Below are 26,838 nucleotides of genomic sequence, written 5' to 3'. Positions count from 1 at the left end.
AATTACGCTTGCAGAATGCTAAAAAAATCGCGAAAAAAACCGCAAAAAAAAAAAGCGGATTTCTTGCAGAAAATTTCCGGTTTTCTTCAGGAAATTTCTGCAAGAAATCCGGACGTGTGCACATACCCTAACCCCTTCTCATGTACAGCACCATGGAATCAATGGTGCTATATGAATAAATAATAAAAAAATAAAAATAAAAAAAAGAATTAAAAAAAAAAAGAATTCTCCTCTTGACCATTTACAATCAGGTTTCCATTCTATGCACTACACTAAAATTGCTCTTACCAAAGTCTCTGACTATTAACAGCCAAATCCAATGGTCAATACTCCTTGACGATTATCTTTCTCTCGGCAACATTTGACACTGTGGACTATCAGCTCATCCCCACTATGCTCTGCTCTATTAGCATCACAGAGACCGTTCTCTCTTGGTTTTCCGCCTACCTTTCTGAGAACTCCTTTACTATATAATTTGTCAACTCTTCTTCCTCTAAGCTTCCACTTAAAATGAACCTGTCAGCAGGATTTTGCTAAGTAACCTACAGACACTGTCAGGTTGGCAGTGTTAGGGCTTGTTTCCATTTGCGAGAAACACGTCCGTGTCTCGCATGTGGAAACCAAGCTCTGGTGCCGGTACTTGGGAGCGGAGCATGCGGCCGCATAGGAACACATGGAGCCACACGCTCCGCTCTGGAGTGCCGGCGCCACAGCTTGGTTTCCACATGTGAGACACGGACGTGATTCTCGCAAATGGAAACAAGCCCTTAAACTGATTAAAATGATACCTGGGGTGAAGAAATCTGTCTTGTTCTTGTGTAAGTGTAAGGGGGTGGCAGGTCCCCTCAGTTGCACCCTCTCCGTCTGCCGTGTGACTCCCTGTGCACTTCTTATGTACATATGTTGTGTACCTGTAATGTTACATATGTGTTTCATGCTCTGTAGTGTACTGTAATACAATGTGGATGTTTCCCCTTTAATGCCTGTCTAGTGAAGGACAGAAGTAATTAAATAAGGGGGTTGGATCAACAGCCACAAGAAGAGTGGAATCTGCTGCTTCCTCAGTTCTGCCCAGATCACTGGCCAGGGCAGACGGACATTATACACAGAGCACTGCCAGGCCTCTGGAAACTTGCCCTGAACTTTGAAGAACTACGAAATAAGGACTAAAGGGTCTCCAGGACTTCGAGAGGGCACTACGCTGATTGAGTTACAAGTGCCCAGATTCCAGCGTGTGGACTTTTGTGATCTCCGGCTTAAGCAACCGTTGTGGGTACGGCTGTAGCCAGCGTCAGGGAGAGATCAGGAATCCAGTGATGTATTTTTGTCATTTTACTCCTTATATCCTGTTACATTAAACAATTTTCCCTGTTGGAATACAGCTGCGTCTCTGGAATTTTAATTGCCTGGACTGCTGTGACCCGAGGGTGAAGGTAACTCTGTTTGGGGGAAAGAATGAATCCATCCCTGATTGCATGTCCAAGGGGCAGGGGTGTCTACAGACTGTGTCTAGTGGGTGAGCTCACTCCGGACTACCACCCCGGTTGCCCTTGTTCCATAATCAGTGTTAGGAGTTTGCAGCTAATGATATGGTCGTGCTCTGGGGTGGGACTGTAGGCAGAGTCTTATCTTCCTGCTCTATCATGCTCTAAGCCAGAGAAACCAAGGAAAGACCTACCCACAGGCCGCCCTGAAGCACAAACAGTCTGTCTCTACGATGAAACTGAACTGAATCTCTAAAAAATAGACCTCACGTTCCATCCCTCTATGAACCTATCTTTTACTTGATGTTGAAATTGCCTTGGGTGGTTCAACCATACCACCCAAGCAGCATTCTCTCTGTTTTGAGGTCATATTTGGCACAAAACTTTTCTTCTTTCCCTATATCCAATCCCTCACTTGTTCATGATATCTGTATCTTAAAAACATCTCCAAAATCCGGCCTTTTCTCACCATTGAAACTGCAAAATCTTTTACTGTCGCTCTTATTCATTTTCAACGAGACTAGTGCAACTCACTACTGATCGGATCTTACCAAACTTTCTGCTCTCCAATTCATCCTGAATGCGCGGCAGCCAGAGTTGTATTTCTGTCCAACAGCTACACCGATGCCTCCAACTTATGCCACTTATTGCATTGCTTAGGCTGCTTTCACACATCAGTTTTTAGCCATCAGGCATAATCCGTCGAATGTTGAAATAAACTGATCCGTCGCAGATTGTGAAAAACTGATTGCTTTTTTCGACGGATCCGACTAACTGATCAAGCTAATTGGATCCTAAAAAAAAATCAGAGCATGCTCAGTTAAAAAAAACGGAATCCGTCGCCAAATTCCATCACTTGACGGCTCCGGTGCCATAGGGTTCCATTATAGCAAACGACGGACGGCAATGGATCTGTCGCTGTCCATTTTTTCGACGGACACAAAAAACGTTACAACGTCCGTTTTCTCCTGCCGCCAGAAAGACAATTTTCAACGGATCCGCTGAAAAATGGATGAAAAGTGAGGCCATCCCTAATACAAGTCTATGAGAAAAAAACGGATCTGGCGGCAACTTTTGCCGGATCCGTTTTTTTTCAAAATTCGCCGAATTGTGCCTGATGGCAAAAAACTGATGTGTGAAAGCAGCCTTACACTTCCACTGCAGAGTACAATATAAACATTTCTTTCACCCACAAAGCTCTCCACAATTCGGCACCACTATACATCTCCTCCCTCTGGGTATCACACTTCCTGTGCTTTCCATTCTGCAACTGACCTAGGACTCACATCCTCCAAAATCTAAACTTCCCACTTCCATCTCAAAAACTCTTCTTGTGCTGTGTCGGTTTTCTGGAATGTACTACCCCAGATCATCCAATAAATATCTAGTTCCCACATTAGTAAGCATGCTTGAAAAACACATCTCTTATAACCTCATTCCACTTATTTAACTTTTCAATGTTCACCCTTTCTAAAAATTTCCTCAGAATCTGGGTCCATTTATTCATCTGTCTCCACATCCTCCGTTCACCCATTAGCACTTGGTAACTGTACAGATACTGACTGATGATGGGTCATGCTGCTTTATATCGTAATCCCTAATTTATTATAATGATAGCATCCCCATACATGAAAGTGCTTTTTATCTAATGTGACCCACCTATTTCCTTATAAATTGTAAGTTTGTGATAAAGGCCTTCACTCCTCCTGTATCTGTTCAACTATGGGTTACTTTGTATTGTCTTTATGATTTGTATATTTTTTTGCATAATTGTAAAGTGCTGCAAAATATGTTGGTACAATAGAAATAAAGTTATTATTATTATATGTTCGCCTGTTCACCCTGTCAGTAATCCTCCTGCTTCCATCCTGGTCAGGAACAGTCTTGAGTACGTGCTAGAAAAGATCCTTCACTATCGGTTTATAAGAAGATCTCTTTAATATCTCACTCATTGGAAGGGTTATGGACCAGAGGAGAAATCGTGGGTGTCAGCTACTAACATTAATGCTGATAACCTGATCAAAAGGTTCCACCAATCCTTTCCAGATCAGCTTTTTCCTGCTGATCCAGAGGACCTTAATAAGATGGGGGGGTACTGTGACATTTGTACAGTGCCTGCTCCTCCAGCCGTTGCTTCTTCTGCCAGGCAGCACCTCGCTCTCTTAGCGGGCGACTCGGAGTGACAGTTCTAGGTTTATGTCCTTTGGGACTTGTAGTTCTGTCTAGGCTGGGAGATATAGACTGGGTTGCCAACCATCAGAATATTTACAGGTGCCATCTGTAGTGTCCAGAAGATAAAGCACCGCCCGTGATTTTTTTTTCCTCCAAAGCTTACCACTATGCATGTGCAGACACTCCTCTCCAGACGAAGACGAGATGAGGATCAGTAGACGTCAGCTACTCAGTGGTAAGCGTGGGCTTCTTTCCCGTGCTTACTCTCTTCACCGCCCTTCATCCTCCTCTGGCTGCCTCAGAACAAGAGACACCATTCTGGCATCTGACATCCTGCACTTTTGCTGAGCTTCCTCCTGTCTTTGGCTGGTCAGCTCTCATGTCTCTCTCCCTCTCTCCCCACAGCTACTCCACGATTGTGCCCTACCACTGTGATTCCAATCTTATGATCTGATGACTCCCACCGCCAGACATCACACATTAGCAATCCAGCAGCGCCATCATCGACTGATTCTGCAGGAAAGTCTGAGAAGAGCACAGGGCGTCAATGTGAAATCTGTCAATCTTAGTGTTCTCTGGCAAATGCCAATCGCCCTACATGGTGTTAGGTTGTAAGCACAACACTCACTTGTGAAATCTGTTTCTGACAGTTTGAGCAGACACATGGATGTTAGTGACTTGCTGGAGGTCATTTTTCAGGGCTCTGGCACTGATCCTCCTGTTACTCCTTGCACAAAGGAGGAGGTAGCGGTCCTGCTGCTGTGCTGTTGCTCTCCTACTGCCCCCTCCATGTCTCCTGGTGTTCTGGCCTGTCTCAAAGTATCTGCTCCTTGCTCTGGACACTGTGCTGACAAACACCTCTACCCATCTTGCCACAGCTTACATTGATGTGCCATTCTGGATGAGCTGCACTACCTGAGCAACTTTTGTGGGTTGTAGACACTGCTTCATACTACTGTACAGTACCTCTAGGGGTGAGAGCTATGACAAAATGTAAAAGTGACCAAAGCAGCCAAAAAGGATCAGAAAAAGAAATAGTCTGTGGTCACCACCTGCAGAACCACTCCGTTATAGGGGTTTTCTTGCTAATTGCCTATCATTTCTATCTGTTGTCTGTTCCATTTGCACAACAGCAGGAGAACATGATTCACAATTGGTAATGCTTCATAACTGGACAGGTTATTTTCACAGAAGTGTGATTGACTTGAAGTTACATTGTGTTTTTTAAGTGTTCCATTTATATTTTTGAGCAGTGTAGAGACACGGGGGGTCGGCCCAGGCTCCGCTAGCTGGAACCATATGGACCAGGGATTGTCCCACCGAATGACCACTCTCCATTTCTACTCAGACAACACAGGGTGTGGGTAAAACAGTGTGGCAATGTTTGACTGAACCACAAAACAGGTAGATAACACAGAACAGTCCCAGCAAAATACCGCAAGATGGTGCACATGACAGAGTCTCACCCTTCCGCTGTCTCGCCAGGATACTGGCAGCTGTTACTTCAGAGCTCCCAGGGTCGGCTACCTCACCTGTGGCATGCACACAGAGAAGAGGTAACGACAAGCATAGTGGAGAAGACAGTACACTCAGGTGCCAAGTCAGTTGACCTGAGGGTCACAGCCTGGCTTCTCCAAACATCTCCCTGGAGCCAGGTGACCGGCGTGTCCCAATCCTGTCTTTCTCTAAACATATCCATGGTTCAGCAATGGTCAATGGAACAGGTCTGTATTCTTCCAACCGGGGCCGAGGTCTCCTAGGTTGTTTCCTGTAGAATGTTTGATACTTGTCCCTCATGATGAGGCCATGATGTATTGGAAGGGTCCCCTGGATGTTTGGATGTCTTGGCAGAATATCTGTCTGTCTCTTTCTCTCTGTCTCTGAGTCTCTGTCTCTTTGAGGCCTATAACCTCTTTTTATGTTTAACTAGTGTCATTCAGTCCAGCATCACAGATAAGGGGAAGAATGGTTACGACCAAGTCGCCTTGTTTGATTATGTAATCTATTTGCATAGATTTTTATCCTCTGTTTTAAAAATCAACAGCATTTCTGGGTTACCCAATTTGAGTGAATTTTGGTCCAGTTGTTCAGATAAAATGTAATAATAGGTTGGCAACCCTGAATATAGAATTAACTTCTGTCACTGTTTTTCTCTGCTGTATGGTCTGGGTGGGTCTGCAAGCTATTTAAGCTCCGAAAATCCTGCTCTCCACTTCCAGTGAAGATCTGACTTGCTTCTGTGAAACTGGTGTGGCTTGCTATTGTTAGAGGAGGGATTTATGTATCTCCTCAGGTACCCTGAATAGGTACCCATACTGAAGCAATAATCATAGAGACAGACTGCTTGTTGACTTTCCAAATAGTCTCCTTTTAATGGGTGGTTAGGGTGTTCTTTTATATGACAATAGCAAAGGGAAATTAGGAATTACACAATAATCTGGCAGAAATATGAGTTATGCAATGGTTTGTCAAACACATCCTGGGATATGAGATAACTTACATGAGAAAATGTAGGGGTACTTCCCGCATGTCAATGTGTCCTGGTTCAAAAGTTAAAGTTCTCAAGAGAATTTGGGATGAGTCCATAGAATTTGGAAAAAACAATGCCCTTGGCCAATTTCTGGGAATTGTAAGAAAAACCATCAGGCCATAAAAATATCGGCATGTAGCCAGATGCTAACTGGAACATAGGCAATTCTTGCATAGCACTTTTTTCTTGTATTTTATTTAGAACAGAATGTTCCTGTTTTACCTCAGCTCACTTTTTTTTACTATTCTTTATTTTACAAATTTTTCATTACATTGACCTCCTGGATCTTATCCGACTACCCAAACATTCTCTTGGCTTTGGTACGCTTCTCTGGATAGCATCTCTTCTATTTGACCCAATTGTAAGACAAGATCCCTGGACAGGGGTTAAGAGATGAAACTCATAGTTCCTCTGGAATGTGCTAGTCGTGGTGGCTTTTGACAAGTCTGCAGCCTCTGACAGACATAACAATGTGTACATGACCAGTCCTGTGCCTTATTAGAGTCCTCTTTATGAATCTCTTTTGAAAATGTAGCTGGAAATTATTGGTGACAGACACAGTGAAACATGAACCTACAGAGAAGATTGCTACAATAGAGAAGAGAAAATTTGAAAGCTCATAACCTGGTGGACTAACACCATAAACTATCAGCCTATCTGTGTGCTCTACTACCTTAAGTCTTTCGGTAATTGAATTTTATTATAGTTTTTATGGAAATGATATAAACAAAAAATAAATATTAATTAAAACGCAGTGTAATATATAAATAATAAAATCATTTTTAATCTTTGCAGATGACTTTACCAGGAGCTCCGAGGGACATGTGGAATTCTCAGATTTTGCAGCTGATAATCATAGTAGCACACCAGATACATGTGAAGAGCCTGCAATTTTCACAAATACACCTCAAGCTCAACTCATAAATAATCTGTCATTTAATATTTTTGAAAATGTTCTCACTTCTGCTTCATCAAAGACAAATATGAAAAATGAAAGTCAGAGAAGTGCTGTTGAATATGAAATAGATTACATAGGGAGGAAATCACTGAAATGTTCAGAATGTGGAAAATATTGCAGGAGTAAATCAAGTCTTGTTATGCATCAGAGAATTCACACAGGGGAGAATCCATTTTTCTGTTCAGAATGTGGAAAATGTTTTAATCAGAAAGCAAATTTTATTAGACATCAATTAACTCACTCAGGAGAGAAGCCATTTTCATGTTTAGAATGTGGGAAAAATTTCATTAGTAAAGCAAGACTTGTTGTACATCAGAAAACTCACACAGAGCAGAAACCATTTTCATGTTCAGAATGTGGGAAAGGATATAGGGATAAATCAGAACTTGCTATACATCAGAGAACTCACACAGGGGAGAAGCCATTTTCATGTTCAATTTGCGGAAAATGCTTTAATCGGAAATCAAATCTTGTCACACATCAGAGAACTCACACAGGGGAAAAACAATTTTCATGTTCAAATTGTGGGAAAGGTTTTAATCGGAAAACAAATCTTGTCAGCCATCAGAGAACTCACACAGAGAAATAGCCATTTTATATTTTTAATTGATTTATTGACAACATGTAATGGAAAAACATAAGTTATAGTAAAGTCACTTGTCTACAAAAGAAAGGGGAAGCAATTTAGTGCACTAAATGATTATTAGAAAATGTATACAATTACCAATGACCATTTGTTATTGAAAAATAATAAGTATAAAATAATAAAGCTATATTTGAACAAAGAATGTATTTTACATTTGTATAACTACAGTATAAAATAGTTGTCTGACGCTTGCTTCCATCCTATTTGACATTGACCATGGAGAGATTGTGCTATACATGATCAGTTGCCAAGGTAACCATTTAATGCCCGCTTGTCTCATCCAATGCAGGGCAAGTGTTAGAAGAGCTAAAGCCAGTAGTGAAGTAAGGCTTGCAAGGGAGACCAAAAGCAGTAAAAAATGTTTTTTGAGTGTATGTTAAAATCAAAAGAAAAGTCAAAGATGCTTTAGGAGTTTTACAGGATGGAAAGGATGAAGTGGTCAAAAATTATGTTGAGAAGGCCGAACTTTTAAATTTCTATTTTGCATTTGTACTCTCTAAAAAAGCAATTGTAACATCAACTTATCTTCACGTTGCCATTGAACGAATAAAAGAATCCACACTATCCATAAACAGAGAGATGGTGAGGGAACACTTAGCTAATTAACATGAATTTAAGTCTCTTGGTTCAGATTAATTACATCCTAGGGTACTGAAAGAGTTAGTGGAGGAAATTGCAGAACCGCTAGCCAGAATCTTTGAAACATCCTGGAAAATGGGAGAAGTCTTAGAAGATTGGAGAAGACAAAATGTTTTCCCTATCTTGAAAGAAGACAGAGCCAGAAAATTACAGACTAGTGAGCCTTACTTCAATACCAGGAAATATATTTAAACAAATTATTAAACAGCATGTATGTAAGTACTTTGATAAGAATACAGTAATTAACCAGAGCCAGTTTATAGGAAACAAGTCATGCCAGACTAATCTAATTTCCTTCTTAGGCTACGTTCACATTTGTGTTGTGCGCCGCAGCGTCGGCGCCGCAGCGCACAACGCAAACAAAAACGCAGCAAAACGCATGCACAACGCTGCGTTTTGCGCCGCATGCGTCCTTTTTTTAATTGATTTTGGACGCAGCAAAAATGCAACTTGCTGCGTCCTCTGCGCCCGAACGCGGGCGCCGCAGCGACGCATGCGGCGCAAAACGCAAGTGCGACGCATGTCCATGCGCCCCCATGTTAAATATAGGGGCGCATGACGCATGCGGCCCCCGCCGCTGCGGCGCCCGCCGCTAATGTGAACGTAGCCTTAGTTGGAATCACTGACTGGGTGCATCCAGGACATGGGATATATACTATATCTCGACTATAGCAAAGCATATGATAAAAAATCTCATACTATCCGTATTAAAAAAATGACCAAGTATGGGATTGACAAGGCTAATGTTAGGTGGATTCATACCTGGCTCAGTGATTGTACTCAAAGTGTGGTAATAAATGGCTGCACATCCAATTGGAAAAGTGTTTCAAGTGGGTACCAGAAAGCTCTGTCCTGGACCCAGGGTTGTTCAACATTTTTATACGTGATCTAGATAAGGGAACTGAAAGTAAACAAACCAAATTTACAGACAATGCATAACTAGGACGGATATCTAAAGGTACTGTCACATTAAGCGACGCTGCAGCGATATAGACAACGATGCCGATCGCTGCAGCGTCGCTGTTTCGTCGTGTGGTCGCTGGAGAGCTATCACACAGACAGCTCTCCAGCGACCAACTATGCCGAAGTCCCCGGGTAACCAGGGTAAACATCAGGTTACTAAGCGCAGAGCTGTGCTTAGTAACCCAATGTTTACCCTGGTTACCAGTGTAAATGTAAAAAAACCCAAACACTATATACTTACATTCCGGTGTCTGTCGCGTCCCCCGGCGTCTGCTTCCCTGCACTGTGTAAGCGCCGGCCCTAAAGCAGAGCGGTGATGTCACCGCTGTGCTCTGCTTAACGGCCGGCCGGTGCTGACACAGTGCAGGGAAGCGGACGCCGGGGGACGCGACAGACATCAGAAGGTGAGTATGTAGTGTTTGGTTTTTTTTACATTTGCAATGGTAACCAGGGTAAATATCAGGTTACTAAGCGCGGCCCTGCGCTTAGTAGCCCGATGTTTACCCTGGTTACCAGTGAAGACGATGTCAGCGGGTGATCCAGCGACGAAATAAGGTGCTGGCCTTCTAGCTCCGACCAATTATATCACAGCAGGATCCTGATCGCTGCTGCGTGTCAAACACAACGATATCGCTATCCAGGACGCTGCAACGTCACGGATCGCTATCGTTAAGTTGCTCAGTGTGAAGGTACCTTAACACGAGAGAAGACAGAAAGGATTCAGAAGGATCTAGATAAGCTCGAACAATGGGCAGTGACTAATAGAATTTTACAGAGTGAAATGCAAGATTCTACATCTGGGCAATAAAAGTGAAAATTACGTCTACAGAACAGGAGGAATAGAACAAAGAAACAGCATATGTGAAAAAGCATCCAAAAAACTCTTATGTTTATAGTCTTTTTACCAGGCACTGCTCCTAATAGCCAGTTTCCTACTCCACACTGATGAGGGGCAAACACCCCGAAACAGCTGTCTGTGGATGGATACCATGTTTTGGCATAGGTGGTTTTCCTTTATCGGATGCTGCCCTTCCCGTGGTTGTTCCTTCCTGGTGAAAGACCTGGCTATTCATTGCTTGCGTTGAGAAACACGTGATGTTGTCTCCGCGGCTTTTCTACATGCATTTGCATATTTCCCATTAGGGATGGAGGTAGTGTTCTGGATCACTGCGTTGAGAAACACGTGATGGTGTCTCCGCAGTGTTGGATGTTTTGATCTCCCCGAGGTCATTCACCCTTATGTTTATAGTCTTTTTACCAGGCACTGCTCCTAATAGCCAGTTTCCTACTCCACACTGATGAGGGGCAAACACTCCGAAACAGCTGTCTGTGGATGGATACCATGTTTTGGCATAGGTGGTTTTCCTTTATTGGATGCTGCCCTTCCCGTGGTTGTTCCTTCCCGGTGAAAGACCTGGCTATTCATTGCTTGCGTTGAGAAACACATGATGGTGTCTCCGCGGCTTTTCTACATGCATTTACATTTTAAAAAAAGACATTGAAAACTGAAGCAAGTTTAGAGAAGAGCTACCAGGATGGTGAGAGGACTGTAAAGTATGTCCTTCGAGGAACAGTTGAAGGATCTGGGAATATTTAGCTTGCAAAAAGGAAGGTTAAGAGGAGACTCAATAGCTGTCTACAAATATACGGGGGATGTCACATTGTAGAGGGATCATCATTATTCTCATTTGTATATGGAAACCCAAGAAGCAATGGAATGAAACTGAAAGGAAGAAGATACAAATATTAGAAAAAACTTTTTGATAGCGAGGGTGACCAATAAGTGCAATAGTCTGCCACGAAAGGTGGTGAGTTCTCCTTTAATGGAATTCTTCAAACAGGCTGGACAGATATCCGTCTGAGATGGTTTAGTGAATCCTGCATTGAGCAGGTGGTTGGACATGATGATCTTGGTCCCTTCCAATTCTAACATTCTATGATCCAATTAAAAATGTCACGTATAGATGAGACCTAGATTTCCTGAGGTGTCAAAAGAAAAGTCAAAATTGAAAACTCCTTTAAACCACTTGTTTAGGTGTTCAACATCAACATTGATCAACATTGAATAACATTGCAAAAATGTAGTTGCAGAGATTTCCTCTCAGGACTTGAATTTCTTCACAATTGTGTTTATTAGAATTTTTTTCATAAACAACAAATATTTCAAGCTGTGAAATTTTAAGGGGAGTGACTGGAAGACATTCTGGCAACAAGAGGGTTATGTGCTAATGGTTGCTGTTTATCTGTGTGTGATAAAAGAGGTTTTTTATCTTTATGTCCGGTTTTATGTCTCGGTTTTCCTGGAGGCTCTACCTCAAGGCCGTCCCTGGCAATGGGGGGAGGTCTGTCCACTAGGGGCATCATTAACAGCATAGGGATAAAGTTTGTACTACACAGGAAAACATATAGCTAATTCTTGGGATTAGCCCACTGATTGGGATTGGTTAGATTAATTTATAAGGGAAGTACTTCTTAGTTAAGAAGCAGTTAAGAGTAAAGGAGAAGTAGAGATGAGTCTAGGAGAGTAAAGAGTGGGAGGTAGTTCTAGGAAGTGCTAGATAATGACTGTGCCAATGGGTTCTAAGAAAACAGATGTAGCAGAGGCAGAAGGGTTCTCACAGTACAAGTCTTCTAACAGTAGGAAGGCAAATTCTATGCTTCATGTGGATGTCGGGTCAGTTTAGGCCTTGGTCCCAGAGGAGACATTGTGCTGTGTCTGTCTCCCTTGTCATAATCAACTAATAATGTCATAATCATTTTGATGATGTCATAATCATTTGATGATGTCAATCATTTTGATGTCATTATCATTTTGATGATATCATAATCAACTGATGATGTCATAATAATTTTGAAGATGTCAAAATCATTTTGATGAATTCATAATCAACTAATGATTTCGTAATCATTTTGTTGATGTCAATCATTTTGATGATTTCATAATCAACTGATGATATAATAATTTTGATGATGTCATAGTCAACTGATGTCATAATTTTGATGATGTCATAATCATTTGATTATGTCACAATCAACTGATAATGTCATAATTTGATGATGTCATGATCAACTGATGATGTCATAATCATTTTTATGTTATAGTCAACTGATGATGTCATAATCATTTTGATGGTGTCATAATGAACTGATGATGTCATAATTATTCTGATGATGTCATAATAATTGTGATGATGTTACGATCATTTGATGTCATAATCAACTGATGATGTCATAATCATTTTGATGATGTAATAATCATTTCGATGACATAATCAAATGATGATGTCACAATCAACCGATGATGTCATTATCATTTTAATGATGTCAAAATCAACTGATGATGTCAATCATTTTGATGATGTCAGTCAACTGATGATGTTATAAGCAACTGATGATGTCATGTAGTCAATTTTATGATCCAAAATCAATATGTGCTGACCATATTATATAAACCAATCAGTGTCATCAAAAAGCTACAAACAGCAATGAGACTGACAAAAGCACAACATGCTCATGATATAAAAATAATTATTTTATTTATCCCACATATAAAAACACTTACAAAATAATAAACAAACCAAACTATCTCAGATTGTGAGGGACTCACAAGGTTACTATTCACTCACAGCCAATAATGCTGGCATTGTGCACATATTATACAGCTGGACTCATATAGATCCAATATCAAACCACTCAGTATCAACCGCTAAAAAGCCTGGTGAGGGTAGTGGATCCAATGACTAGCATTATTCCAGGCAAGGAACTATAGCAACAAATATAACGCCTTCCAAACTGTCTCTAAGTAGATAAATATAAAGGCTTGCTATCTGTCCTCATTCAAATAGAATCATGAAAACTATATGCTGAAAATATAAAAAAAAATGCCATGCTTACATAGCTAGGTGAAGAGTCCCGGTCCCTCCAACCCCGACGCGCGTTTCGTGAACACTTCTTCAGGGGGCGTGCCGGGGTAGAGGGAAGTCCGGTCTCTTATACTGCCCTCAGACCAATCAACAAGCCGCCTGCGATCCTGCAGAGCTCAATGGTCATCATAGTAACTCGGCGCGCCGGCCCATTCCACAGCCACATCGAAATGACTCATCGTCCTCGGTCAAAAGCGCTGAAAATACACGTAGCAGCAGTAGCTGCCCACGTGTACAACAGCTGACTCAGAAGACCGAAGGTTTCCGAGTCTGCGGCCGGAAAGAACCGAAACAGCGCGCACAACCAAAACTTCAGTGAGCGCTGCAAGATCACCGCACTTACAGAGCAAAACTACAGATTTGAATACAGCCATCAGAAATATCAACATACTCCAATAATTATAAAAAAGTGATTATAAAAAAGTGTATATTTATGTGAAGCAAATATTATTATTTTTTTTTTAAATTAGACCAACACAAAATAACAGTGCCCAATATCTACAATTATTCTACTAGATGTAATCATCATAAAATTAGTATACAAACAGTGCCTATATTATTATGCCGTAAAGCATATATGTGTTACTCATAATGAATCATAAATAGCAATAAGAGGAATCCTAAAAATTACATATTTCCATATAATGAGCATAAATACAATAAAACTCAATACATATTATACCCTATTAATACCCCACCCATGATGTGTATGTTTTAATGGCTGAAAATAGACCCCGGATTATATATTTCTAAGAATACCATACCACGACATTTCTTTCAATGTCATAAAAGCGATTCCAGCTTTTTAAAAGTGAAGGGCATTGATTTAGTACAAATGGGTCCGAGAGGGGGATATTTGTTGCTATAGTTCCTTGCCTGGAATAATGCTAGTCATTGGATCCACTACCCTCACCAGGCTTTTTAGCGTTTGATACTGAGTGGTTTGATATTGGATCTATATGAGTCCAGCTGTATAATATGTGCACAATGCCTGCATTATTGGCTGTGAGTGAATAGTAACCTTGTGAGTCCCTCACAATCTGAGATAGTTTGGTTTGTTTGTTATTTTGTAAGTGTTTTTATATGTGGGATAAATAAAATAATTATTTTTATATCATGAGCATGTAGTGCTTTTGTCAGTCTCATTGCTGTTTGTAGCTTTTTGATTACACTGATTGGTTTATATAACTGATGATGTCATAATCATTTTGATGATGTCATAATCATTTGATGATGTTAAAATCAACTGATGATGTCATAATTATATTGATGATGTAAATCATTTGATGCTGTCACAATCAATTGATGTCATAATCATTTTTCATTATGTCATAATCATTTGATGATGTCAATCATTTGATGATGTCATAATCAACTGATGATGTCATAATCAACTGATGATGTCCTAATCATTTGATGTCATAATCAATTGTGTTATAATCATTTTGATGATGTCATTATCAACTGATGATGTCATAATAATTTTGATGATGTCATAATTATTTGATTATGTCACAATCAACTGATAATGCCATAATCATTTGATGTCATAATAAATTGGCTGATATAATCATTTTGATGATGTCATAATCAACTGATGATGTCAATCATTTTGATGATGTCATAATCATTTTGATATCATAAAAACTGATGATGTCATAATTATTTTAATGATGTCATAATCAACTGATTGTCATAATCAACTGATGATGTCATAATTATTTTGATGATATAATCAACTGATTATGTCATAATCATTTTGATGATGTCATAAACATTTGATGATGTCACAATTATTTGATGATGTCATAATCAACTGATTTTATCATAATCATTTTGATGATGTCATAATCATTTTGTAGATGTCATAATCTTTTTGTTGATGTCATAATCATTTTGATGATGTCATAATCATTTGATGATGTCATAATCAACTGATCATGTCATAATTATTTGTTGATGTCACAATCAACTGATGACGTCATAATCATTTTGATGACGCCATAATTATTTTGATGATATCACAATCACTTGATGATGTCACATTGTAGAGGGATCATCATTATTCTCATTTGTACATGGAAACACAAGAAGCAATGGAATGAAACTGAAAGGAAGAAGATACAAATATTAGAAAATACTTTTTGATAGTGAGGGTGACCAATGAGTGCAATAGTCTGTAACAATATATAGCTACTAAGGAATTTGATAGAGTGGGATAAAACCAGTCTGAGAGCAAAGCTGTAGTAAATGATGTATTTAAACAAAACAAAAATGCAAACAACTAACACAGAAATTCCTGCAATTGTAACGAGGTGCTCAGCACGATATGGTAAATCACAGCACAGTGAATAGCGGAACGCGACAGCTAATATTAACCAGTCCAGCAAGGATATGACAAGGGAGCAAACAAGACACTTGACAAGGAAGTCCAGTAGGTTATTAGTGAAAATGTACACAGTACTTAAACTTGGGAATCCAGCAGAAGTGTAGTAGAAATGCACACAGTACTTAAATGAGGAAGTCCAGCAGAACTTGATCTTACGTGCGCACAGCACTTGTTTGTGGAAGTTCAAAAATATGCAGGTGGTGCGTTGAGCATGAGGTCCTGAGAAAGAGGATGAAGGGAAAAAGAGGGAGAGCACTATCTAAGTATAGTAGATGAGTAAACTCCCTTGGTGAGAAAAGCAACACTAGAATCTTGCTCACCTGGTGTGGTTGTGCAAAGAGGCACAACACTGGGAAAAGTTTAGCAAACTAGGGAGTGCTGCCCATCACAGCAGTTCCATAGGTGAGATGCAGCTGAAAGGAGCGAGGCAGACCACCGAGTAGTGAGCAGCTGAAGCAGGGAGTTCACCAGACCACAGGCAGAAGCTCAGGAGCCAGCAGCACAAAATACTCAGGCACAGAACACCACATGACTTGGACTTAAATAATCAGGACAGACAGGAAGTTCCATGACAGGGTGAGATTCAAGACTCCATCTTGGATCAGGGCGAACAGGAACAAGGGAAGTCCGGAATCCTTACAGAGAGGTGGTGCATTCTCCTTCAAAGGAATTCTTCAAACAGGCTGGACAGATATCCATCTGAGATGGTTTAGTGAATCCTGCATTGAGCAGGTGGTTGGACATGATGATCTTGGAGGTCCCTTTTAATTCTATGATTCTATGATCCAATTAAAAGTGTCACGTATAGATGAGACCTAGATTTCCTGAGGTGTCAAAAGAAAAGTCAAAATTTAAAACTCCTTTAAACCACTTGTTTAGGTGTTAATAATTTAGCTGAGATCTCATCTCCCGAGATCTTGGTGCCGAGATCTCCGTGCCGCCCCACAACGGCCATTTTCCCAGAGTCCACTGCACAGGAAACCATGGAACTGCGGGGGCTCTGGCCTTTAACAAAATGTCGGCAGAGCCCCATGCAGCACCGGAGACATGCACAGCAGCGCCGGGCACTCACAGCAGTGCTGGACACCCCCTCATCCCAGCCTGCAGCAATGGTATCGGTAAGGTATATCTGCATTATAAGATGCACCCCCATTTTCCCAAAAAAATTTTGGGGAAAAAGTGCGTCATAAATTCTGAAAAATACGGTTAAGTAGTATACAGGAATACATCAGGGTGAGATTCTATGCCTAGAAAAAGACTATTGGATTGCTGAAGTGTAACCCTCCAAATTACTTTCTTTAGCAGTGGCACTAATATATTTTTAGAATTTTTCCATTATTTTATTTAATTTTTATTTTTTTAAGGGGGTTCTAGAAAAGTAAATACAGAGATATTGCACCACATCACAAGAACTCCACTGAAAATTAACTTCAGAACAGTTATTTGGCTGGGGAACATGAAGGGAGATCAACATTGAATAAAACTGCAAAAATTTAGTTGCAGAGATTTCCTCTCAGGACTTGCATTTCTTCACAATTGTGTTTATTAGAATTTTTTTCATAAACAACAAATATTTCAAACTGTGAAATTTTAAGGGGAGTGACTGGAAGACATTCTGGCAACAAGAGGGTTATGTGCTGTTTATCTGTGTGTGATAAAAGAGGTTTTTTATCTTTATGTCCGGTTTTATGTCTCGGTTTTCCTGGAGGCTCTACCTCAAGGCCGTCCCTGGAAATGGGGGGAGGTCTGTCCACTAGGGGCATCATTAACAGCATAGGGATAAAGTTTGTTCTACACAGGAAAACATAGCTAATTCTTGGGATTAGCCCACTGATTGGGATTGGTTAGTTTAATTTATAAGGGAAGTACTTCTTAGTTAAGAAGCAGTTAAGAGTAAAGGAGAAGTAGAGATGAGTCTAGGAGAGTCAAGTGTGTGAGGTAGTTCTAGGAAGTGCTAGATAATGACGGTGCCAAAGGGTCCTAATCAGGGGCTGGCTGGCACTTTTCAGCCTGGGGGGCAATCACAAGGCGGTGGCCCTCCATTTCCCTGCTTATATCTGGCCACTGCATTAAAGTAGCAGAGATAACAGGCTTTAAAAACAGGCTAGTACACAGATATGGGAACAGAACGGAGCTTGCTGCATAGATATGGTAGCAGAATCAAGCTTACTCCAGAGATATGGGAGCAGAACCGAGCTTTCTCCAGAGATATGGGAACAGAACAGAGCTTACTCCGGAGATATGGGAGCAGAACCAAGCTTACTACAGAAATAAGGGAACTGAACAGAGCTTACTATAGAGATATGGGAGCAGAACCGAGCTTACTGTAGAGATATGGGAACAGAACCGAGCTTACTGCAGAGATACGGGAACAGAACCGAGCTTACTGCAGAGATATGGCAGCAGAACCGAGCTTATTACAGAGAAATGGGAGCAGAACAGAGCTTACTGCAGAGATAAGGGAGCAGAAAGGTGCTTATTGCAGAGATATGGGAACAGAACCGAGCTTACTACAGAGATATGGGAGCAGAACCAAGCTTACTGCACAGATATGGGAGCAGAACCGAGCTTACTACGGAGATATGGGAGCAGAACTGAGCTTACTACAGAGATATGGGAGCAGAACCGAGCTTACTCCTGAGATATGGGAGCAGAACCGAGCTTACTCCAGAGATATTGAAGCAGAACCGGGCTTACTACAGAGATATGGGAGCAGAACCGAGTTTACTACAAAGATGTGGAAGCAGAACCGAGCTTACTGCAGAGATATGGGAGCAGAACCGAGCTTACTACAGAGATATGGGAGCAGAACCGAGCTTACTGCACAGATATGGGAGCAGAACCGAGCTTACTACGGAGATATGGGAGCAGAACTGAGCTTACTACAGAGATATGGGAGCAGAACCGAGCTTACTCCTGAGATATGGGAGCAGAACCGAGCTTACTCCAGAGATATTGAAGCAGAACCGGGCTTACTACAGAGATATGGGAGCAGAACCGAGTTTACTACAAAGATGTGGAAGCAGAACCGAGCTTACTGCAGAGATATGGGAGCAGAACCGAGCTTACTCCAGAGATATACGATACGATACGATACACTTTATTGATCCCGTGGGAAATTATGGTATCACAGCAGCACAACTTAAATCATAAAAATCATAAAATGAATTACATAATTGACATGACAGTGGAGTTGACAGAAGAACATTATACATTATACATTAGAAATAGGACATACACAACGAGTGAACTGAAATGTAGAGAAATAAAGTAGACATTCACCTTGATGATTTAACCCTAATGTTATTGTTGTACAATCCCATAGCAGTTGGCACAAATGATTTCCTATATTTTTCCTTCTTACACCTCAGAAGTATTAGCCGGTTACTGAAGGTGCTCTTCTGTCTCATGAATAGCTCATATAATGGATGTGCATTATTGTTCATAATTGCCATACACTTTTTCAGAGTTCTTCTATCCACTACCTCCTCAAAAGAGTCCAGATTGCAGCCAACAGCAGAACTTGCCTTTTTGATAATCTTATTCAGCTTGTACATTTAACAAATTGATAGAATTTAGGTAAGGCAGTAGAAATTTTAGCCCGATTAAAATCCCCAGAGATTACAGTAAGCGAGTTGGGGTGTTTCAACTGGAGCCGAGCAATGACTCCCGACAGCACTTCACCTGCAGCCTCATGGTTTGCAGTTGGTGGTATGTACAACACTATTGCAATAACAAGCGAGAATTCTCTAGGAATATAGTAAGGTCTGAGGCCAACAGCTAGCAATTCAATGTTAGGGCAACAATGGCGCTCCCTTACTGTCACATGCCCCTGATTGCACCATCCATTGTTTATGTAGAGTATAACTCCTCCGCCCTTTTTTTTGCCGCTCTTATGGGAGCAGAACCGAGCTTACTACAGAGATATGGGAGCAGAACCGAACTTACTGCAGAGATATGTGAGCAGAACCGAGCTTACTCCAGAGATATGGGAGCAGAGCCGAGCTTACTACAGAGATATGGGAGCAGAACTGAGTTTACTACAAAGATGTGGAAGCAGAACCGAGCTTACTGCAGAGATATGGGAGCAGAACCGAGCTTACTCCAGGGATACGGGAGCAGAACCGAGCTTACTACAGAGATACGGGAGCAGAACCGAGCTTACTACAGAGATATGGGAGCAGAACCGAGCTTACTGCAGAGATATGGGAGCAGAACCGAGCTTACTCCAGAGATATGGGAGCAGAACCGAGCTTACTACAGAGATATGGGAGCAGAACCGAGCTTACTGCAGAGATATGTGAGCAGAACCGAGCTTACTCCAGAGATATGGGAGCAGAGCAGAGCTTACTACAGAGATATGGGAGCAGAACAGAGTTTACTACAAAGATGTGGAAGCAGAACCGAGCTTACTGCAGAGATATGGGAGCAGAACCGAGCTTACTCCAGAGATACGGGAGCAGAACTGAGCTTACTACAGAGATATGGGAGCAGAACCGAGCTTACTGCAGAGATATGGGAGCAGAACCGAGCTTACTCCAGAGATATGGGAGATATGGGAGCAGAACCGAGCTTACTACAGAGATATGGGAGCAGAACTGAGCTTACTGCAGAGATATGGGAGAAGAACCGAGCTTACTACAGAGATATGGGTGCAGAACTGAGCTTACTGCAGAGATATGGGAGCAGAACCGAGCTTACTGCAGAGATATGGGAGCAGAACCGAGCTTACTGCAGAGATATGGGAGCAGAACCGAGCTTACTACAGTGATATGTGAGCAGAACCGAGCTTACTACAGAGATATGGAAGCAGAACCGGGCTTACTGCAGAGATATGGAAACAGAACTGAGCTTACTGCAGAGGTATGGGAGCAGAACCGAGCTTACTACAGAGATATGTGAGCAGAACAGAGCTTACTACACAGATATGGGAGCAGAACCGAGCTTACTACAGAGATATGTGAGCAGAACAGAGCTTACTACAGAGATATGGGAGCAGAACCGAGCTTACTACAGAGATATGGGAGCAGAACCGAGCTTACTGCAGAGAAATGGCAGCAGAACCGAGCTTACTCCAGAGATATGGGAGCAGAACCGAGCTTAATAAATCTACTACATGGAACCAAGCCTGCTACATAGAAACTGGAGCAGAACCGAGATTACGACACACATACAGTACCATAATCTAGATTACTACATTGATACAGTACCAGAACCAAGCTTACTTAGATATGGTGCTATAACTGAGCTTACTTACAAACATACATACAACAATACAGCTACACAGTGCCTAGTACTATCACCACTACACAGCGAATACATAATATTAGAATATCACCATTACCTCTACATGAAACTACATTCTATACAAAGACCAATGATGCCACCATACACTCCCTGACAAAAGTTATGTCGCTTATCCATGTTATGTAAATAAAAGCTTATAACCTGACGTTAAGTTCATCCATTGGTTGTATAAATTATTCTTTTGAAAGCTGAAACACTCCAAAATGTGGTTTAGGTTAAGAAAATAAATTGTCATTGTTAAATATGCTCATTTTGCACATTTATTTAATCAGGACTATTCACCAGGTGCTTACTCTTAAAGAAAAATGTTATGGTATTCTCATAAAAAGTATAGTGGTTTATTGAATTGTCCACAGAAAAAACACATTGCAGCAAAACAAAAGTAGATGAAATAGTTATGAACAGATTGTCCATGTGTAAATATCAGCGCTTGTCTTGTTACTCATCTTTCCCAAAGTCCTGAATGGTAAAACCCGTCTGTCTGTGTGAACTCTGAAGTCATCATGCTTACCGGCTAGTCCTTCTTTTTGTCGTGTCTTGTCTGATGTCCATGAAGAATGATGGTGAAGGCAGGAGGTGGCAGCTCCCACGTGACAAAAGCCCCCACCCTCCTAAGAGACGTTATTTATATGTCCCACAGACCACATGTCCTCTGTATATGGCATTGACTTATATTCTGAGCTACATACACAGAAATAGCTGTTTGTAATGTCAGCAAGAAGCAATGTGCTCAATGCAGAATAAGAATAACTCAATAATTAATATTTAACAGTCATCAATGCAGAAATATTGATCAGTTAATGGACCCAGAATGGTCAGATTTTGGCAAGACAAAAGTTTTGACGCACACAGAAAGTAATGTGATATTCAAACAATTAACTTAAAATACAAATATAAGTTGCATAACATTGGTGAATGAAGTTGTGGTGCTATTAGAGTCATATTTAATATTTTATTTGACTTCCATGAGCTTGAAGGACTGCATCCATGCAGTTCAACAATGATTCATACAATTTATTAATGAAGTAATCAGGAATAGCAAAGAATGCAGTCTTACATGCCTCCCAGAGTTCACCTAGATTCTTTGGTTTTGTCTTCCAAGCTTCCTCTTTCATCCTACCCCAAACATGCTCAATGATGTTCATGTCTGGTGACTGGGCTGGCCAGTCCTTGTGCACCTTGATCTTTTTTGCCTGGAGGAACTTTGTTGTAGAGATGGATGTATGAGATGGAGCACCATCCTGCTGCAGAATTTGACCCCTTTTATGATTTGGAATATAAGATGTACCTAATACTTCTTGATATTTTAGGCTATTGATATTGCCTTCCACCTTGCAAACATTTCTCACACAACCATACTGAATGGAGCCCCAGACCATGATCTTTCCACCACCAAATGTAACTGTTTTCTGGGTGTATTTTGGATCCATACGGGCTCCAGTAGGTCTCCTGCAGTATTTGCAGCGGCTGTGGTGTAATTATACTGAAGATTCATCAGAGAAATCCACCTTCTGCCACTTTTCCAGTGTTAATCTGTTTAGCAGGCTGTGGGACTTTGCAAATGTCACACGGTTTTTTATTTGCCTTTTGTTTAGTGCTGGCTTCTGGGCACTGATTCGACCATGGAGGCCATTTCGAGACAGAATCCTACAAACTGTTCTAGTTGACACAGTGACTTGAGGTGACCAGGCCTGTTGGAGCTCTGCTGCAGTGGAAGAGGGGCGTGCTTTGGATTTTCTAACCAAAAAACATTCCTCCTGAGCAGTTGTCTTGCGGGGTCTGCCGGACCTGGGCTTATCAAACACATCTCCAGTCTCTTCAAATCTTTTTCTAATTCTTTGTACTTGACGCTGAGACACATTAAAGGTGCCCGCAACCTCTGCAGTGGATCTGGTCTCTTGATAATCCAGGCTTTGGTCGCAGGGTGGATTTTTGGCATGTTGTCAGAGCTTAAGTTGCAGTTCAAGTGAAGGTCTGGGATGCTGGGTTTCTTTTTATACACACATACTAATTAACCGATCATTTACTGAGCACAGGTGAGGATGTAAACTAGGATTGGGTGCATTATATGACCGACAATAAAACTTTTGTATTGCTAAAATCTGTCCATTCTGTGTCCATTAACTGATCAATATTTCTGCATTGATGACAATTTATTTTCTTAACCTAAACCACATTTTGGAGGGTTTCAGCTTTCAAAAGAATAATTTATACAACCATACTACAATATTGATCATTAATTTGAAAAAAAGCACAATACTAAGTGCCATTGTATACAGGAACTCTGTATTTACTGTCAGTGTAAAGATAATACAGTGATCACTGGTGACATTATACACAGGAGATCTGTATAAGGTGTCGGTGTACAGGTAATACAGTGATCACCACTGCCAGTGACATTATACACAGGAGCTTTGTATATAATATACAGTGTATAGTGTCAGTGTATAGGTAATACACTGACTCACTAGTGATGTCTCTAGCTGAAGTCCTTCATCTTTGCTTTTCATTTTCATCCAGCACAGACCACCATCACTTCTTCCAGCCAGGACTCGTCTCTGCACAAAATAACACAGTTACCTAAAGCACGGCTTCCAGAGCACATTCCCCACTTTTTCCCTTTCTTCTACACTACACATCTGAATACAGAGGAGCACCCACAATCAATATATAATTGGTAATTATGCAACCTCATAGATTGTAAACTTGCGAGAGGGGCCCTCATTCCTTTTGGTATCTGTTGATCTATGTGTTTATTGTTATGCTTAATGTCCATTGTCTGTACAAGTCCCCTCTAAAATGTAAAGTGTTGCAGAATATGTTGGCACTATAGAAATAAATTATAATTATTATCCCATCATTCAAAATATAAATTATAATCCACCACTGTGCACCCACTAACTATAAATAGCCACTTTCCCCATTTAATATATAAATTAATTAGCACCTGTACTCTTTCCCCCAATTCATTACCAGTCACTTCATCCTCAACGCCCCCCACTATGTACCTACCACTCTAACCCTAACCCCGATTCATTATAGTTACATGCCCCTCCCCCCCAATTCATTGTCATGTCTTTCTCTCCCACCCTCTATACATTATCAACTGCTCTACCCCACATTCAATACAGCATTTACTCCCCCACCCTTAAAATTCATTATTTGTTCTTCCCCTAGATCATCATTTGCTCTCCCCACCCCCTCTTCAATTGATCATTTGCTCTCCACACCTTCAATTAAATTGCTGTCCCCTGTCCCTCACACTGAATTCATCATTTGCAGTCCCCCCACTTTAATTTGAAGTCCCCTTACTTCATTCATTGCAGTCCCCTATCACCCCCTCACTTCACCTGCAGTGCCCGTTCATCATTTGCAGCCCCCTATCCCCCTTCCATTTAATCATGAGCAGTCCCACCTCAGACACACTTCATCATGTGCAGTCTTGCAGTCCCCTTCCCCCCACTTCATCATGTGCAGTCCCCATTACCCACCCACTTCATCATGTGCAGTACCCTTACCCCCCACTTCATGTGCAGTCCATCTTACCCCCCACTTTATCATGAGCAGTCCCCATTACCCCCACTTCATGTGCAGTTCACCTTACCCCCCACTTCATCATGTGCAGTCCCCCTTAACCCCCAATTCATCATATGCAGTCCCCCTTACCCCCACTTCATCATGTGCAGCCCCACTCCCCCATTTCATCATGTGCAGTCCCCCTTACTCCCTCCCACTTCATCATGTGCAGTCCCCCTTACTCCCCACTTCATGTGCAGCCCCACTCTCCCTTCATTATGCGCAATCCCCCTTACGCCCACATCATCATGTGCGGCCCCATTCCACAATGTACAGCCCCACTCTCCCCACTTCATCATGTGCAGTCTCCTTTATCTACTAAACTCCATCATGTCCAGCCCCACTCCCCCTTCATCATGTGCATCCCCACTTACCCCCTCACTCCATCATGTGCAGTCTCCTTTAACCCCCAAATTCCATCATGTGCAGTCTCCTTACACACCCCACTTAATCACTTGCAGTTACCCACCATTAAATTTATTTTATAAAGAAAACAAAAAAGTTTTTCATACTTACCTCACCAGTCGCTCCCCTGCAGCACCTCTCTGCTTCTAGCATTTGGGACATGTCGGCGCGTGCGTGAGGATGCCATCGCGCATGCCCGACACCTAACCTGGAAGTATAGAGAACATGAAGGGAGCAGAAGCTGTGCAGCTGTCAAGGTGACAGCCAAGCATAGCTCCCAGCCCCAGCGCAGACGTGTGCGCTGTTATGCGGCTGTGTCTGCTGCCGGCCGCGTCACAGTACAGCGGACATGGCTGCGCACAATTTGCTGTGTGGCTGTAGCCACCACCAGGCAGCCGGCCCTGAACAGCTGCTGGGGGAGTGGCCCGGGGGGCATTTGCCTCTTTGCCACCTGGGCCAGTCAGCCCCTGTTGACAAGGGAGACAGAGACACAACATAATGTCTCCTCTGGGACCAAGGCCCAAAACTGACCCGACATCCACATAAAGCTTAGAATTCGCCTTCCTACTGTTAGAAGACTTGTACTGTGAGAACCCTTCTGCCTCTGCTGCATCTGTTTTATTAGGACCAGGGGCTGACTGGCCCAGGTGGCAAAGAGGCAAATGCCCCCCGGGCCACTCCCCCAGCAGCTGTTCAGGGCCGGCTGCCTGGTGGTGGCTACAGCCACACAGCAAATTGTGCGCAGCCATGTCTGCTGTACTGTGACGCGGCCGGCAGCAGACACAGCCGCATAACAGCACACACGTCTGCGCTGGGGCTGGGAGCTATGCTTGGCTGTCACCTTGACAGCTGCACAGCTTCTGCTCCCTTCATGTTCTCTATACTTCCAGGTTAGGTGTCGGGCATGCGCGATGGCATCCTCACGCACGCGCCGACATGTCCCAAATGCTAGAAGCAGAGAGGTGCTGCAGGGGAGCGACTGGTGAGGTAAGTATGAAAAACTTTTTTGTTTTCTTTATAAAATAAATTTAATGGTGGGTAACTGCAAGTGATTAAGTGGGGTGTGTAAGGAGACTGCACATGATGGAATTTGGGGGTTAAAGGAGACTGCACATGATGGAGTGAGGGGGTAAGTGGGGATGCACATGATGAAGGGGGAGTGGGGCTGGACATGATGGAGTTTAGTAGATAAAGGAGACTGCACATGATGAAGTGGGGAGAGTGGGGCTGTACATTGTGGAATGGGGCCGCACATGATGATGTGGGCGTAAGGGGGATTGCGCATAATGAAGGGAGAGTGGGGCTGCACATGAAGTGGGGAGTAAGGGGGACTGCACATGATGAAGTGGGAGGGAGTAAGGGGGACTGCACATGATGAAATGGGGGAGTGGGGCTGCACATGATGAAGTGGGGGTAAGGGGGACTGCATATGATGAATTGGGGGTTAAGGGGGACTGCACATGATGAAGTGGGGGGTAAGGTGAACTGCACATGAAGTGGGGGTAATGGGGACTGCTCATGATAAAGTGGGGGGTAAGATGGACTGCACATGAAGTGGGGGGTAAGGGAGACTGCACATGATGAAGTGGGGGGTAAGGGTACTGCACATGATGAAGTGGGTGGGTAATGGGGACTGCACATGATGAAGTGGGGGGAAGGGGACTGCAAGACTGCACATGATGAAGTGTGTCTGAGGTGGGACTGCTCATGATTAAATGGAAGGGGGATAGGGGGCTGCAAATGATGAACGGGCACTGCAGGTGAAGTGAGGGGGTGATAGGGGACTGCAATGAATGAAGTAAGGGGACTTCAAATTAAAGTGGGGGGACTGCAAATGATGAATTCA

At 42.2% G+C, this 26,838-nt stretch overlaps 1 protein-coding gene across 4 annotated transcripts in view; it reads left to right on the top strand.

Annotated features, from left to right (window-relative positions):
• LOC143767295 (uncharacterized) overlaps positions 1 to 8,363 on the top strand; it is a 50,538-nt gene extending 42,175 nt beyond the window's left edge. For 2 of the 4 annotated variants that reach the window (XM_077255517.1, XM_077255518.1), the window contains exon 8: positions 6,982 to 8,363. In XM_077255517.1, the coding sequence (XP_077111632.1) occupies positions 6,982 to 7,733 (752 nt within the window). In that variant the 3' untranslated portion in view covers positions 7,734 to 8,363. The remainder of the gene's footprint in view (positions 1 to 6,981) is intronic. The other 2 variants (XM_077255519.1, XM_077255520.1) reach the window with 2 other exon arrangements.
• The last annotated feature ends 18,475 nt before the right edge of the window (positions 8,364 to 26,838 follow it).

Source organism: Ranitomeya variabilis, chromosome 4 (assembly GCF_051348905.1).
Source record: "Ranitomeya variabilis isolate aRanVar5 chromosome 4, aRanVar5.hap1, whole genome shotgun sequence".
Lineage (NCBI taxonomy): Eukaryota > Metazoa > Chordata > Amphibia > Anura > Dendrobatidae > Ranitomeya > Ranitomeya variabilis.
This window is presented reverse-complemented; position numbering and strand designations above follow the sequence as displayed.